Source organism: Mesoplodon mirus (genome assembly GCF_964341445.2).
Source record: "Mesoplodon mirus genome assembly, chromosome: 11".
Taxonomy (NCBI): Eukaryota; Metazoa; Chordata; class Mammalia; order Artiodactyla; family Ziphiidae; genus Mesoplodon; species Mesoplodon mirus.
The window spans coordinates 52,450,834-52,467,372 of record NC_138987.1 but is presented as its reverse complement, the minus strand read 5'-3'; the positions used below and the strand labels follow the sequence as shown (position 1 = coordinate 52,467,372).

The 16,539-nt window shown below is 38.4% G+C and overlaps 1 protein-coding gene across 2 annotated transcripts in view; it reads right to left on the bottom strand.

Moving 5' to 3' along the window:
* Positions 1 to 8,850: 8,850 nt before the first annotated feature.
* Positions 8,851 to 16,539, bottom strand: part of ANO6 (anoctamin 6) — a 212,146-nt gene continuing 204,457 nt past the window's right edge. For both annotated transcript variants that reach the window (XM_082634721.1, XM_082634722.1), the window contains one exon: positions 8,851 to 12,077. In XM_082634721.1, coding sequence (XP_082490847.1) covers positions 11,871 to 12,077 — 207 coding nt within the window. In that variant the 3' untranslated portion in view covers positions 8,851 to 11,870. The remainder of the gene's footprint in view (positions 12,078 to 16,539) is intronic.

Below are 16,539 nucleotides of genomic sequence, written 5' to 3'. Positions count from 1 at the left end.
CTTTTCCCTTGCTTCTTTTTTTTTTTTAACTATGTCACAATTTTTATTATTTTTTTCACACACACACATTGTATTTTATTTTTACAAGAGATAAATAAACTGACACCAAGCATTGTAAATGGATGACCACAACAAAAGCAACAATGATTGCAATTACCAAACATGAAACACACTCATACTATATCATAATATTGACATTCAGTCCAGTAGACCTCCACTGTAACAGCTCCTTTACTTTGAAGTGAAAATTGATTTGTATATTTTTTGCCTCTGAGTCCTTGTGGGATTTTTTTTTATTCAAACAGAAAGTCACAAAAATTATAATCATCCTCATCAGTTCACTCACTCCCATGTAATTAATTTTTTTTCATCTTGATATTTGTTAGCACTTTTATGAATTCATCGGTTTTCCATTAGAGTTCTGAAAATGCTTATTCATTCAGTTCAGCAGTATAGTCAGTTACCAGAAACATGTACCTGTCAGAGTCTTTCCCATGAATTCCTTGAAGATGAAACACTTATAGGAACATTTTTGCAAAAGCATCAGAGTACACCAAGAACTGTCTGTAAATGACAAAAGACTTAAAAATGACCATGCTTAAAGATTTAGTGAAAGTTCATACTAATGCAATTGACAAGGAAATTTAGTTATTTCTGAGATATACATTTTAAAATAATAACTAGAATTATGACTTATAACATTATACCACAACATATAAGATTTAGAAATTTCATGTAATGTCTGAAACATTTATATTAACATATTTCCATACAAATAACCCAAAGAAAGTTTAGTATTAGTTGTTTTTTTGTTTGTCTGTTTGTTTTTTTATACTGCAGGTTCTTATTAGTCATCAGTTTTATACACATCAGTGAATACCTGTCAATCCCAATCGCCCATTTCAGCACACCAACATCCCCACCCCACTGTGGTTTTCCCACCTTGGTTCCCATACGTTTGTTCTCTACATCTGTGTCTGAACTTGTGCCCTGCAAACTGGTTCATCTGTACCATTTTTCTAGGCTCCACATACATGAGCTAATCTATGATATTTGTTTTTCTCTTTCTGACTTACTTCACTCTGTATGACAGTCTCTAGGTCCATCCACCTCACTACAAATAACTCAGTTTCATTCCTTTTATGGCTGAGTAATATTCCATTGCATATATGCGCCACATCTTCTTTATCCATTCATCTGTTGATGGAGACTTAGGTTGCTTCCATGTCCTGGCTATTGTAAACAGAGCTGCAATGAACATTTTGGTACATGACTCTTTCTGAATTATGGTTTTCTCATGGTATATGCCTAGTAGTGGGATTGCTGGGTCATATGGTAGTTGTATTTTTAGTTTTTTAAAGAATGTCCATACTGTTCTCCATAGAGACTGTATCAATTTACATTCCCACCAACAGTGCAAGAGGGTTCCCTTTTCTCCACACCCTCTCCAGCATTTGTTGTTTGTAGATTTTCTGATGATGCCCATTCTAACTGGTGTCAAGTGATACCTCATTTTAGTTTTGATTTGCATTTCTCTAATAATTAGTGATGTTGAGCAGCTTTTCATGTGCTTCTTGGCCATCTGTATCTCTTCTTTGGAGAAATGTCTATTTAGGTCTTCTGCCTTTTTTGCATTGGGTTGTTTGTTTTTTTAATATTGAGCTGCATGAGCTGTTTATATATTTTGGAGATTAATCCTTCGTCCGTTGATTCATTTGCAAATATTTACTCCCATTCTGAGGGTTGTCTTTTCATCTTGTTTATAGTTTCCTTTCCTGTGCAAAAGCTTTTAAGTTTCATTAGGTCCCATTTGTTTATTTTTGTTTTTATTTCCATTACTCTAGGAGGTGGATCAAAAAAGACATTGCTTTGATTTATGTCAGAGTGATCTTCCTATGTTTTCCTCTAAGAGTTTTATAGTGTCTGGTTTTACATTTAGGTCTCCTATCAATTTTGAGTTTATTTTTGTGTATGGTGTTAGGGAGTGTTCTAATTTCATTCTTTTACATGTAGCTGTCCAGTTTTCCCAGCACCACTTATTGAAGAGACTGTCTTTACTCCATTGTGTATCTTTGCCTCCTTTGTCATAGATTAGTTGACCATAGGTGCGTGGGTTTATCTCTGGGCTTTCTATCTTGTTCCATTGATCTATGTTTCTTGTTTTTGTGCCAGTACAATATTGTCTTGATTACTGTAGCTTTGTAGTATAGTCTGAAGTCAGGGACTCTGATTCCTCCATCTCCGCTTTTTTCCTTCAAGACTACTTTGGCTATTCGGGGTCTTTTGTGTCTCCATCCAAATTTTAGGATGATTTGTTCTAGTTCTGTAAAAAATGCCATTGGTAGTTTGATAGGGATTGCATTGAATCTGTAGATTGCTTTGGGTAGTGTAGTCATTTTCACAATATTGATTCTTCCAATCCAAGAACATAGTATATCTCTCCATTTGTTGGTATCATTTTTAATTTATTTCATAAGTGTCTTATAGTTTTCTGCATAAAGGTCTTTTTCCTCCTTAGGTAGGTTTATTCCTAGGTATTTTATTCTTTTTGTTGCAATGCTAAATGGGAGTGTTTCCATAATTTCTCTTTCAGATTTTTCATCATTAGTGTATAGGAATGCAAGAGATTTCTGTGCATTAATTTTGTATCCTGAAACTTTACCAAATTCATTGATTAGCTCTAGTAGTTTTCTGGTGGCATTTTTAGGATTCTCTGTGTATAGTATCATATCATCTGCAAACAGTGACGGTTTTACTTCTTATTTTCCAATTTGTATTCCTTTTATTTCTTTTTCTTCTCTGATTACCATGGCTAGGACTTCCAAAATAATGTTGAATAATAGTGGTGAGAGTGGACATCCTTATCTTGTGCCTGATCTTAGAGGAAATGCTTTCAGTTTTTCACAATTGAGAATGATGTTTGCTGTGGGTTTGTCGTATATGGCCTTTATTATGTTGAGGTAGGTTCCCTCTATGCCCACTTTCTGGAGAGTTTTTATCATAAATGGGTGTGGAATTTTGTCAAAAGCTTTTTCTGCATCTATTGAGATGATCATATGGTTTTTATTCTTCAGTATGTTAATATGGTGTATCACATTGATTGATTTGCATATATTGAAGAATCCTTGCATCCCTGGGATAAATCCCACTTGATCATGGTGTGTGATCCTTTTAATGTCTTGTTGGATTCTCTTTGCTAGTATTTTGTTGAGGATTTTTGCATCTATGTTCATCAGTGATATTGGCCTGTAGTTTTCTTTCTTTGTGATATCCTTGTCTGGTTTTGGTATCAGAGTGATGGTGGCCTTGTAGAATGAGTTTGGGAGTGTTCCTCCCTCTGCTATATTGTGGAAGGGTTTGAGAAGAATAGGTATTAACTCTTCTCTAGATGTTTGATAGAATTCGCCTGTGAAGCCATCTAGTCCTGGGCTTTTGTTTGTTGGAAGATTTTTAATCACAGTTTCAATTTCAGCGCTTGTGTCTGGTCTGTTCATATTTTCTATTTCTTCCTGGTTCAGTCTCGGAAGGTTGTCCATTTCTAAGAATTTGTCCATTTTTTCCAGATTGCCCATTTTATTGGCATAGAGTTGCTTGTAGTAATCTCTCATGATCTTTTGTATTTCTGCAGTGTCAGTTATTACTTCTCCTTTTTCATTTCTAATTCTATTGATTTGAGTCTTCTCCCCTTTTTTCTTGATAAGTCTGGCTAATGGTTTATCAATTTTGTTTATCTTCTGATAAAGCTTTTAGTTTTACTGATGTTTGCTATCGTTTCCTTCATTTCTTTTTCATTTATTTCTAATCTGATCTTTATGATTTATTCCCTTCTGCCAACTTTGGGGTTTTTTGTTCTTTTTTCTCTAATTGCTTTAGGTGTAAGTTTAGGTTGTTTTTTTTAGATGTTTCTTGTTTCTTAAGGTAGGAGTGTTTTGCTATAAACTTCCCTCTTAGAACTGCTTTTGCTGCATCCCATAGGTTTTGGTTCATCGTGTTTTGATTTTCATTTGTTTCTACGTATTTTTTGATTTCCTCAGTGATCTCTTTTTTAATAAATAGTGTGTTGTTTAGCCTCCATGCGTTTGTATTTCTTACAGATTTTTTTTCCTGTAATTGATATGTAGTCTCATGGCATTGTGGTCGGAAAAGATACTTGACATGATTTCAATATTCTCAAATTTACCAAGGGTTGATTTGTGACCCAAGATATGGTCTATCCTGGAGAATGTTCCATGAGCACTTGAGAAGAATGTGTATTCTGTTGTTTGGATGGTATGTCCTATAAGTATCAATTAGGTCCATCTTGTTTAATGGATCATTCAAAGCTTGTGTTTCCTTATTTATTTTCATTTTGGATAATCTGTTCATTGGTGAAAGTGGGGTGTTAAAGTCCCCTACTATGATTGTGTTACTGTTGATTTCCCGTTTTATGGCTGTTAGTATTTGCCTTATGTATTGAGGTGCTCCTATGTTTGATGCATAAATATTTAAAATTGTTATATCTTCTTCTTGGATTGATCATTTGATCATTATGTACTGCCCTTAGTCGCTTATAACAGTCTTTGTTTTAAAGTCTCTTTTGTCTGATATGAGAATTGGTACTCCAGCTTTCTTTTGATTTCCATTTGCATGGAATATCTTTTTCCATCCCCTCACTTTCAGTTTGCATGAGTCCCCAGGTATGAAATGGGTCTCTTGTAGACAGCATATATACGGGTCTTGTTTTTGCATCCATTCCGCCAGTCTATGTTTTTGGCTGGAGCTTTTAATCCATTTACATTTAAGGTAATTATCGATATGTATGTTCCTATTACCATTTTATTAATTGTTTTGGGTTCATTATTGTAGGTCTTTTCCTTCTCTTGTGTTTCCTGTCTAGAGAAGTTTCTTTAGCATTTGTGGTAAACCTGGTTTTGTGGTGCTGAATTCTCTTAGCTTTTGCTTGTTTGTAAAGGTTTTAATTTCTCCATCAAATCTGAATGAGATCCTTGTTTGGTAATCTTGCTTGTAGTCTTTTCTCCTTCATCACTTTAAATATGTCCTGCCACTCCCTTCTGGCTTGCAGAGTTTCTGCTGAAAGATCAGCTGTTAACCTTATAGGGATTCCCTTATGTGTTATTTGTTGTTTTTCCCTTGCTCCTTTTAATATATGTTCTTTGTATTTAATTTTTTATAATTTGATTAATATGTGACTTGGCATGTTTCTCCTTGGATTTATCCTGTATGGGACTCTCTGTGCTTCCTAGACTTGTTTAGCTATTTCCTTTCCCATATTAGGGATGTTTTCGACTATAATGTCTTTAAATATTTTCTCAGTCCCTTTCTTTTTATCTTCTTCTGGGACTGCTATAATTCGAATGTTGGTGCGTTTAATGTTGTCCCAGGGGTCTCTGAGACTGTCCTCAGTTCTTTTCATTCTTTTTTCTTTATTGTGCTCTTCAGTAGTTATTTCCACTATATTATCTTCCAGGTCACTTATCCATTCTTCTGCCTCAGTTATTCTGCTATTGATCCCTTCTAGAGAATTTTAAATTTCATTTATTGTGTTGTTCATCCTTGTTTGTTTGCTCTTTAGTCCTTCTAAATCCTTTCTTGTATTCTCTCCATTCTATTTCCGAGATTTTGGATCATCTTTACTATCATTATTCTGAGTTCTTTTTCAGGTAGACTGCCTATTTTCTCTTCATTTGTTAGGTCTGGTGGGTTTTTGCCTTACTCCTTCATCTGCTGTGTGTTTCTTTGTCTTCTCATTTTGCTTAACTTACTGTGTTTGGGGTCTCCTTTTTGCAGGCTGCAGGTTCATAGTTCCCATTGTTTTTGGTGTCTGTCTCCAGTGGCTAGGTTGGTTCAGTGGGTTGTGTAGGCTTCCTGGTGGAGTGGACTAATGCCTGTGTTCTGGTGGATGAGGCTGAATCTTGTCTTTCTGGTGGGCAGGTCCATGTCTGGTGGTGTGTTTTGGGGTGTCTCTGCCCTTACTATGATTTTAGGCAGCCTCTGTGCTAATGGATGGGGTTGTGTTCCTGTCTTGCTAGTTGTTTGGCATAGGGTGTCTAGCACTGTAGCTTGCTGGTCGTTGAGTGGAGCTGGGTTTTTGCATTGAGATAGAGATCTCTGAGAGATTTTCACTGTCTTATATTACGTGGAGCTGGGAGGTCTTTTGTGGACCAGTGTCCTGAACGTGGCTCTTCCACCTCAGTGGCACAGCCCTGACACCTGGCTGGAGCACCAAGAGCCTGTCCTCCCCATGGCTCAGAATAAAAGGGAGGAAAAAAAGAAAGAAAGAAGTAGAGAAAATAAAATAAAATAAAGTAAAATAAAATAAAATTAAGTTATTAAAATAAAAAATAATTATTAAGAAAAAAAATTTTTAAGTAATTAAAAAAAAACGGACAGACAAAACCCTAGGATAAATGGTTAAAGTAAAGCTATACAGAAAAAATCTCACACAGAAGGATAAACATACACACTCATGAAAAGAGAACAAGGGAAAAAAAAAAATATATATATATATCATTGCTCCCATAGTCCACCTCCTCAATTCATTGTCTCTTCAGGTGTTCCTCAGATGCAGGGTACATCAAGTTGATTGTGGAGATTTAATCCACTGTTCCTGAGGCTGCTGGGAGAGATTTCCCTTTCTCTTCTTTGTTCCCACAGCTTCTGGGGTTCAGCTTTGGATTTGGACCCGCCTCTGTGTGTAGGTCACCTGAGGGCATCTGTTCTTTGCTCAGACAGGACGGGGTTAAAGGAGCAGCTGATTCAGGGGCTCTGGCTCACTCAGGCTGGGGGGAGGGAGGGGCACGGGTGCTGGGCGAGCCTGTGGCGGCAGAGGCCGGCATGACGTTGCACCAGCCTGAGGCGCACTGTGCGTTCTCCTGGGGAAGTTGTTCCTGCATCACGGGACCCTGGCAGTGGTGGGCTGCACAGCCTCCCAGGAGGGGAGGTGTGGAGAGTGACCTGTGCTCGCACACAGGCTTCTTAGTGGCAGCAGCAGCAGCCTTAGCGTCTCATGCCTGTCTTTGAGTTCCGCTCTGATAATCAGCCCCGGCTCACGCCCGTCTCTGGAGCCCCTTTTGGCAGCACTCTTAATCCCCTCTCCTCGTGCACAGCAAATCAAAGAGGCAGGAAAAAGTCTCTTGTCTCTTCGGCAGCTCCAGACTTTTTCCCGGACTCCCTCCCAGCTAGCTGTGGCGCATTAGCCCCCTTCAGGCTGTGTTCACGCCGCCAACCCCAGTCCTCTCCCTGCGCTCCGACTGAAACCCGAGCCTCTGCTCCCAGCCCCGCCCGCCCCGGCGGTGAGCAGACAAGCCTCTCGGGCTCTTGAGTGCTGGTTGCCACCAATCCTGTGTGGAATCTCTCCGCTTTGCCCTCTGCACCCCTGTTGCTGCGCTCTCCTCCGTCGCTCCTAAGCTTCCTCCCTCCGCCACCCGCAGTCTCCGCCTGCTAAGGGGCTTCCTAGTGTGTGGAAACCTTTCCTCCTTCACGGCTCCCTCTCATTGGTGCAGGTCCCGTCCCTATCCTTTTGTCTCTGTTTATTCTTTTTTCTTTTGCCCTACCCAGGTACGTGGGGAGTTTCTTGCCTTTTGGGTGGTCTGAAGTCTTCTGCCAGCGTTCAATAGGTGTTCTGTAGGAGTTGTTCCACGTGTAGATGTATTTCTGATGTATCTGTGGGGAGGAAGGTGATCTCCGCGTTTTACTCTACCGCCATCTTGAAGCTCCTCCACACACTTCTGAATATGATTTTTGAAAACCAAAGAACATCTTTGAAGTCTCTTTTGGGCAAAAAGACTGATCCAATGGCCCTAGCTCAGGCTTCCTGGGACCTCTGGGGAGTGGGCTGGGCAAGGCTGAGCTAGGGAGATAGCAGGACTTAGGTTTCCAGCACAGCTTTCTTGTATAACTTGAGATTTTTAATATGTTGCACTTCTTTTTTAATCATATACTTTCATTTTATAAAGGGTTACTTAAAATTTCCTTGCAACAAAATCATGTTGGCAGTGAGATCATGTGTAAGTAAACAACTGGCACTGTACCTGGTGGGGTCAGATAAATACCAGTTATTTAAGATTTCATCATTTCCCCCAAATGAGAAGGGGGTACTTTGCTAAAGAAGTTCTAGTTGCTCCTTTGCTGGACTTAAAATGCTTGAAGGGAAGAATAACATCATCCATACCCATACCAAGAGCATCATTTAAGAATCAGAGAAAATGCTTCTTTCTATTGGTCCAGTTATGGACTATTTTTGACTTAGTTTTACTGCAAGCCTAATGAGATTTAAGCTCGTCAAAAAAGGAAGAGAAATCAAAGGATGGAATGAGTTAATATCTGGATTTTATGTTGTCCAGGATAAAAAAAAAAAAAAGTTGGTTTTTGTAATGAGATTTTTCCTTTATGTTCTTCTCCATAATTTCCCCTTTCTGTACCCAAGGCCATGGCAGATCCAAACAGAGCCTTTCTGAGCCTTATTAGAGACATGCCCTCTCTCGGAGTCATTGCCCCATGTCAGGTGACATGCCCCATGTTTAGAATGCAGAGGCATCTTCATGCAATTAGCAGGAAGCACCTCTCCCTACTAGTGGTTGCAGCCCGACACTGGCACACCTGGTCTCTAGGCTTGGTGCCCTGTACAGGCCTCAATCCCAACTGTCTGCAGCAGCCCTGGCTGAAACCCCGGCCCCAATTTTTCTCAGAAAAAACATGTTTTAAAGTAAGTGCAGGTTATGAAAAATACAATTTTAGATATAATCCACATAAAAGTGCACATCTGTTATCTGAGTGATACATAATTGGTAAATAGATATACATCTCTCTTTCTTAAAAACACTGTGACAGTTGCATACAGAGTAGATCACATTATTGTTTTTAAAAATGAATTTATTAAATTGCTTATAATTATAAAAGATTAAAGTGCACAGAAATTTGCAAAATATTACAAACTTTACATCTTATGCCACAGTGTATGAAAAGCATCATGAATATTTCAGTTTTACTTAAGCTGTTCATACATTTTAACTTTTCAAACATCTTAAAATATAATATGGACACAAGAAAATGGTACAAGAAGTGTTTCAACAACAGAGCGTATTCTGCCCCCCTATTATGAATTAATGTTTTCTGAAATTCAAGATGCACGTGCAATTATAAGGGAAGGCTTTTGGTGATAAAGTTTGCAAAATGATCTTGTTTAGTTTTCAAACAAAAATGAAAGCTTTCCCTTCCTATTGACATAACTAAAGTATCTGAGGGATATTTAAAGAAAAATCTCCTGAGTATTTTGGTCTAATGCTTTGATTTGCTAAAATTCACAGGCATCACAAAAGTATACAAAGTAAAATTTCTCTAGTGGTTAACACCAGGCAGGTCTAGGCCCAGATTTCCCCTTCATAGGTCCACTGCCACACCCATCCATTTTTCCAAGGTGCTGCCTCTGCTCACATTTACAGATGTAGCCCACGAGTGCCTGCAGACACAGCCCCACATTTTCTTCCCTACCCACTAGTCAGCACTAGACTTACATGAACACTGTCAGTGTCACAGGTTAACCTGGGTCTCCACTACAACCTGGCCGTTTGGGGAATATTGGCAGTGTCATACATCACATTCACCGCCTTAAAAGGGTAGAGGTTTTTTCCCTCCTGTCCACAGAAGTAAATTTTAAACTGTGAAGACGATTTATGAAAGATCGTTTATGAAAACATAAATGAACAATTCTTTTCAAGTTCTATTTTATATACAAGGAGATAAGGCAAAAACATTTCCTTTTCTATGACTCCATAAGCAGTGAGTAATTGCCATATCCAACACTAGGAGTTACTCCTACACTTCAGAGAAGAGAAGAGGTAATTGAGAGGAATCGGCACCACTTCCAGGAGCAGTGTCCCGGGTGAGCGGGGAAAGGGATGAGAACGTCCCCACTGGGAAGAAATTCATTTCTTTCTCCCAGTGTGGCCAGATCTCACATGGCCTGTTGTGAGCACTCTCTGATCACACCATTAACATTATCAAGAAAGCTAGTGAAATGGTCCGGATCCACTGGGACAATTCAAAAGTCCAGAATACTGTTTTGCTGAATCCTACAGAAATACTGTTTTGTTCTTAACATTCACGGCAGGCATTTAGAATTGTGAACTGGAGTGAAGCTACTGTATTATAACAAGCCTGTAAATCTGCTCACTGAGCAGTGTTTCCTTTTCCTTTGCTGCTGGGACTCTGAGTGTCTTGGCTCCTGTGGCACCTGGGCATTTAGCAGCATCCCAGTGGGTGGCGGCCCATCTAGCAAGAATCCAGTGCCAGACACCCTCTCCTGCACCCAGCCCTGCCTTGTCACCAGTCACAGGTGAGAGGTACGGGCCCTGTGTCTTTTCCAGAGCCTACAAGAGGGCCTGGCACCCGAAAAACAGTAAAGCACAGTAGAGACTGTGGAGCTGAATAAATCGAGGTCAAGATGTGCACGGTGGGGCAGAAGTTCAGCAGGAAGTTACCTCCATCTGACGGCAGAGTTTGTGACCAAACTAATTTGTTTTCTGACCCTTAATTGCCAGATTGGCTTGAGGGGAGGCTGGAAATTCAAATCAAATCCCGTCTCTTTTCTTTTTTGGGAATAATCTAGGTATTCTCCTGTCTCTCCCTCTCCCTCCCTAAAAAATGCTCCCCAGGTGCAAACAAGTTACTGGGCTGGGAGTAAGAGAAGGGAGGATGCGCTGAGCTACCTTCTCTGTGGCAGATGCTTTGGTAGGCTATCACTTGGACGTGCAGAACCCCTCGCAGGAACACGGTGCAGTCACGCTGAGGGCACTTGCTGTTCTCTTGACATGTGCAGCACTGGCCTGTCACAATGGCTGTGAGACAATCATAAGGTTGCTTGTAATACTGTACTTCCTGGGATATCATGGATAAAGGGCAACTGGTGGGAACCTGATGCACTCATCTTTTCCAAACCATTATGTTGATAAATATGTAATTTTAATCACTTGATTTCATTTTTTTTTCAAGAAATGACATATCTTCAGAAGAGGTAAATTATCCTGATCAATACAAGTCACAATTCTGTTTCAATCTGTAACTTTCCCTGTTTTTGCCATCTTATTCCCTTGAGATTTGCAAAGCAGTCAACATTGATTAGGCACAGAACATTCTAGGAGTGCTCCTGGAAGATGAAAGGTGTCACTGTGAATTAGCACAAATATGCTCAGAACCTTGCTATCTTCATTGCAATCCATTAAGAGTATTTCTCTGAGATGGAAAGATAGGCCAAGATGAAGACTGAAGCTATTTCCTCTTATTACCTGAGATTTCTTTTTCTGTAGGAATGTGATGATGCACCTAAATATTGTGAAGTCTTGGGTCTATCTGCCACTTAATACAGCATTCAAACTGAATTCTGCATTAGATATTTTTAATCACACAACTGCTAGCATGTCTAATCTTTAATGATGGTATTTGTAAGGGAAAGATAACTCTGGAACAGATCTGGCAAAAAGTGAAGAAATGAAACAGTGCCTAAAAATAAAAAAAGGTCATGTGCTTGAGAACAGAAGGAATGAAAATAATCAAATGGAGGAAAAAAATCCATTTTACTTTGATAGGGGTTGTTTTTAATCATACAAAGACACCTCTTCTGTGTTACTAAAATTCCAAATTATCAAAAAAAGTAACATTTTTGGTTTTCCTGGTGATTAGTTTTATGCCCTTCTTGATCTCAATTTTACATTTTCCAGTTCCTACATCGCTAGCCGAAACTGAAAAATCTGCATGAAAATGGTGACAGTTAAGACTCATATTTGCCAAAGTGATTTAACTTATTCTCATTAGTGATTCGTGATATATTTTGATAAAGCTGAATTCTTTAAAGTGCTTCTCAGAACAAAAAGCTCTTAATCTGATTTTGGTCGTAAATTGTTATCTACTACTGCTATCATCCTCTCAGCTATGACTCCCATATTTTTGGTCATGTCTTTGAGGTGATTCTCATGAAGAAGCTTCTGGGTTAGGTATTTTTCTCTCCTGATCTTGCTCTCTGTGATTTTCGATACGTCTGGAATTGCATACGAAATGAAAAATTTCACAGAATAGATGATATGCTAAGGGAGAGAAGAAAAATGTCAATCACAAAGAGAAGTAGGGGAACACAGAGTTTCTTCCATTTATTTTTGCTAGTCATTATAGCAGTGTATCAGGACAAGGTGGCGGGCATTCATCATGTATACCCAATCTCTCCCACCACAGCATGGCTCTGCCAAGGTGCTACATTTTGTTACTTCATAAATTTCAAGAATACTATTTGATATGTAGAACAGAATACATCTAATATCTAGAACACTCACCATGACACTGATGATGCTACGATATTTTTATGTGTGTTCCTTTCCTATCTTGTTCCCAGGCCTCTTCCCCAAAGGTAAACACTAAACTATCTGTGTGAGTATATGTATATAATTTTCTTTTATTTTTGAATAGTTTAACAAGGTATGTATATATCCCCAAATAGTATCTTGTTTAGTTTTGCTTGCTTTAAGCTTTATAAAAACAGTATGATACTGTCAGTATGGTACAGTCTTTTGAAAATAGCTTTCTTTCCATTCAAAATTAGTTTCTAAGATTCATCAATGTTATTGTGCATAACTGTAATCCATTTTCACTTCTATACAATATTCCATTGTGCAAACACACTGTAATTTATTTGTTCCCCTATCAAAAGGAATTGGGTTTGTGTCTAGTTTTTGGATTAGAAACAATGATGGTAGAAACATTCTTGCACTTGGATTCTGGAGAATACCTGTGAGTTTCTCAAAAGCGTGCACCTAGGGGTGGAACTGCTGAGACCCTCTGTTACATGAATGTTCAATTTTACAAGATCGTACCAACTATACCAGCTGACACTCCCACCAGCAGTGTGTGATGATTTCAGTTGCTCTACATCCTTGTCTGCACTTGTTACCATCACTTTTTTTTTTTAAACCAACATGGTGATTATGAAATGCACTTTCACTTTGGTCTTACTTTGCATTTCCCTGATGACTAATGAGCTTGAAAACCTTTTTATTTATTCACTGTTCAAAAATCCCTAACCTAGCAAGAAGATAGAGATAATATAGAATAAACATAATTAAAAACACATAAATTACACATAGTGTTAAAAAGTGATAAGAGCTATGGGGAAAAAAGTGACATGAGCTAAGTAAAGCAGAGTAACAGTTATCATGAGTGTTATGGTGGGAGGTAAAATTTATATAGATTTTATATAGATCAGTCTGGACATGCCTCATTGAGCAAAGATTTTAAGGAGGTGAGGAAATTAGCCATGCAGACATCAGGAAGAAAGACATTCTAGGCAAAGGGAACAGCCAACACAGTCCATCTGGTAGAAGCCTGAAGGGTGCATTCCAGGAAGGCTGGAGTGAAGTGACATCACGGAGGTAACAGAGCATGGCTAGATTGTGTTTGGCCTCGTATGTCATTATAAGGACTTGGGCTTTTACTCAGAGTGAGATGTGAAGACAATAGGGAGTCCAGTTAGGAGACTGTTGCCCTAATTTGGGCAAGAAATGATGGTGGCTCTAACTTGGGCGGCAGCAACAGAGCTGATAAGAAGTGGTCAGATTTGTGATACATTTTCAAAGGAAAACTCAACAGGACTGGATGTGGAATAAGTGGGGGAGAGAAAACAAGGAGGACTCCAAGAATTCTGGCCCAAGCAACTGTTGAGATGGAACTGCCATAATTGAGAGGGGGTAAAACTGTGGACAGAACAGATTTAGTGCATGGTAGGGAGAAGAACATTGAAAGTGGACTTAAGAAAATATGGGAATTTAGGGCAGTAGATCTGAGGTAACTGTTAGATATCCAAGCAGAAAGGTCAAGTATGCAGTTGGATTGATGGGTTGAGTTCAGAAGAGAGGTTTTCTGGGGATATCCATTAGTGAGTCACTGGCATATAGATAGCACTTAAAGTCTCCGGACTGCATGAGATCACCAATGCTGTGGGTAGAGAGAAAAGATAACCAAGGAATGAGCCATGGATCATTAAGAAGAGAAGGAAGGGAGGGGCAAAGAAGTTAAGACAGGACTGCATAGAGAGGTAGGAAGAAAGGCAAAATATGTGTTTCCCTGGGAGCCAAGTGAGGAAGAGTTTCAAGGAAGAGTGATCAGCTGTGTCAAATATTTCTTGTAAGTCAGGTAGTGTGACAGTGGAGAATATTTTGAGCTGAGAGAGATATTAGTGAGTTCAAATGATAGAATTACATAGTAAAGAGGCAAAAGTTGATGTAGGAAAGAGGTTTTTTTTCTTTTTTTTCCCATCCATTTCTGAGGTAGGTAATATTTACAGATATGAAGATTTTCTATGTTATACCACCCTTGCATTTCTGGTATAAAGCCAATGTGGTATGATGTCACCTTTTGAAAATAGATTGCTAGATTCAGTCACACATCTTAAAAAGATCTTTGCCTCTATGCATTGAGTAAGACTGACATAATTTCCCCTTCCCTTTCTAATCTTGTCTGATTTTAGGAACTAAAAGGGGTTGGAGAGTATTTCCTTTTCCTGAGCTCTGGAGGAGTGTGTATAATATTGAAATGATCTGTTCTAGAAAGTTTGGTTTCACTCTCCTAGAAAGCCATATGGCTTGGTGTTTTCAATAGGGACAGATTTTTCAATTACTCAAAGTTCTGCTATAATTTGAGGTTTACAGTTACCTTCTTTAGCATTTTAAAGATATTAGACTCTTCTCTTCTGGCTTTCAGATTGATGTTAAAAAGTCTACTCTCAAGACACAGACTGGCTGAATAGATACAAAAACAGGACCCATATATATGCTGTCTACAAGAGACCTACCTCAGACCTAGGGACACATACAGACTGAAAGTGAGGGGATGGAAAAAGATATTCCATGCAAATGGAAATCAAAAGAAAGCTGGAGTAGCAATACTCATATCAGATAAAACACACTATAAATAAAGAATGTTACAAGAGACAAGGAAGGATACTACATAATGATCAAGGGATCAATCCAAGAAGAAGATATAACAATTGTAACTATATATGCACCCAACAGAGGAGCACCTCATTATAAGGCAAATGCTAACAGCTATAAAAGAGGAAATCGACAGTAACACAATAATGGTGGGGGACATTAACACCTTAATGGCACCAATGGACAGATCATCCAGACAGAAAATTAGTAAGGAAACACAAGCTTTAAATGACACAACAGACCAGATAGATTTAATTGATATTTATAGGACATTCCATCCGAAAACAGCAGATTACACTTTCTTCTGAAATGCACACGGAACATTCTCCAGGATAGATCACATCTTGGGTCACAAATCAAGCCTCAGTAAATTTAAGAAAATTGAAATCATACCAAGCATTTTTTCCGACCACAATTCTATGAGACTAGATATAAATTACAGGGAAAAACAAACAATGTAAAAAACACAAACACATGGAGGCTAAACAATACACTACTAAATAACCAGAAGATCACTGAAGAAATCAAAGAGGAAATAAAAAAATACCTAGAGACAAATGACAACGAAAACACGACAATCCAAAATGTATGGGATGCAGCAAAATCAGTTCTAAGAGGGAAATTTATAGCAATACAATCCTACCTCAAGAAACAAGAAAAATAAACAATGTAATGTTACACCTAAAGGAACTAGAGAAAGAAAAACAAAACCCAAAGTTAGTAGAAAGAAAGAAATCATAAAGATCAGAGCAGAAATAAATGAAATAGAAACAAAGAAAACAATGGCAAAGATCAATAAAACTAAAAGCTGGTTCTTTAAGAAGATAAACAAAAGTGATAAACCTTTAGCCAGACTCATCAAGAGAAAAAGAGAGAGGACTCAAATCAATAAAATTAGAAATGAATAAGGAGAAGTTACAATGGACACCAGAGGAATACATAGTATCACAAGAGACTACTACAAGCAACTCTATGCCAATCAAATGGAAAACCTGGAAGAAATGGACAAATTCTTAGAAAGGTATAATCTTCCAGGATTGAACCAGCAAGAAATAGAAAATATGAAAAGACCAATCACAAGTAATGAAATTGAAACTGTGATTAAAAATCTTCCAACAAACAGAAGTCCAGGACCAGATGGCTTCACAGGTGAATTCTATCAAACATTTAGAAGATCTAACACCCAACCTTCTCAAAAAATTTCAGAGGAAGGAACACTCCCAAACTCACTCTATGAGGCCACCATCACCCTGATACCAAAACCAGACAGAGATACTACAAAAAAAAGAAAATTACAGACCAATATCACTGATGACTATAGATGCAAAAATTCTCAACAAAATACTAGCAAACAGAATCCAACAACACATTAAAAGGATCATACAGCATGATCAAGTGGGATTTATCCCAGGGATGCAAGGATTCTTCAATATAGGCAAATCAATCAATGTGATACACCATATTAACAAATTAAAGAATAAAAACCATATGATCATCTCTATAGATGCAGAAAAAGCTTTGGACAAAATTCAACACTGATTTATGATAAAAACTCTCCAGAAAGTGGGCA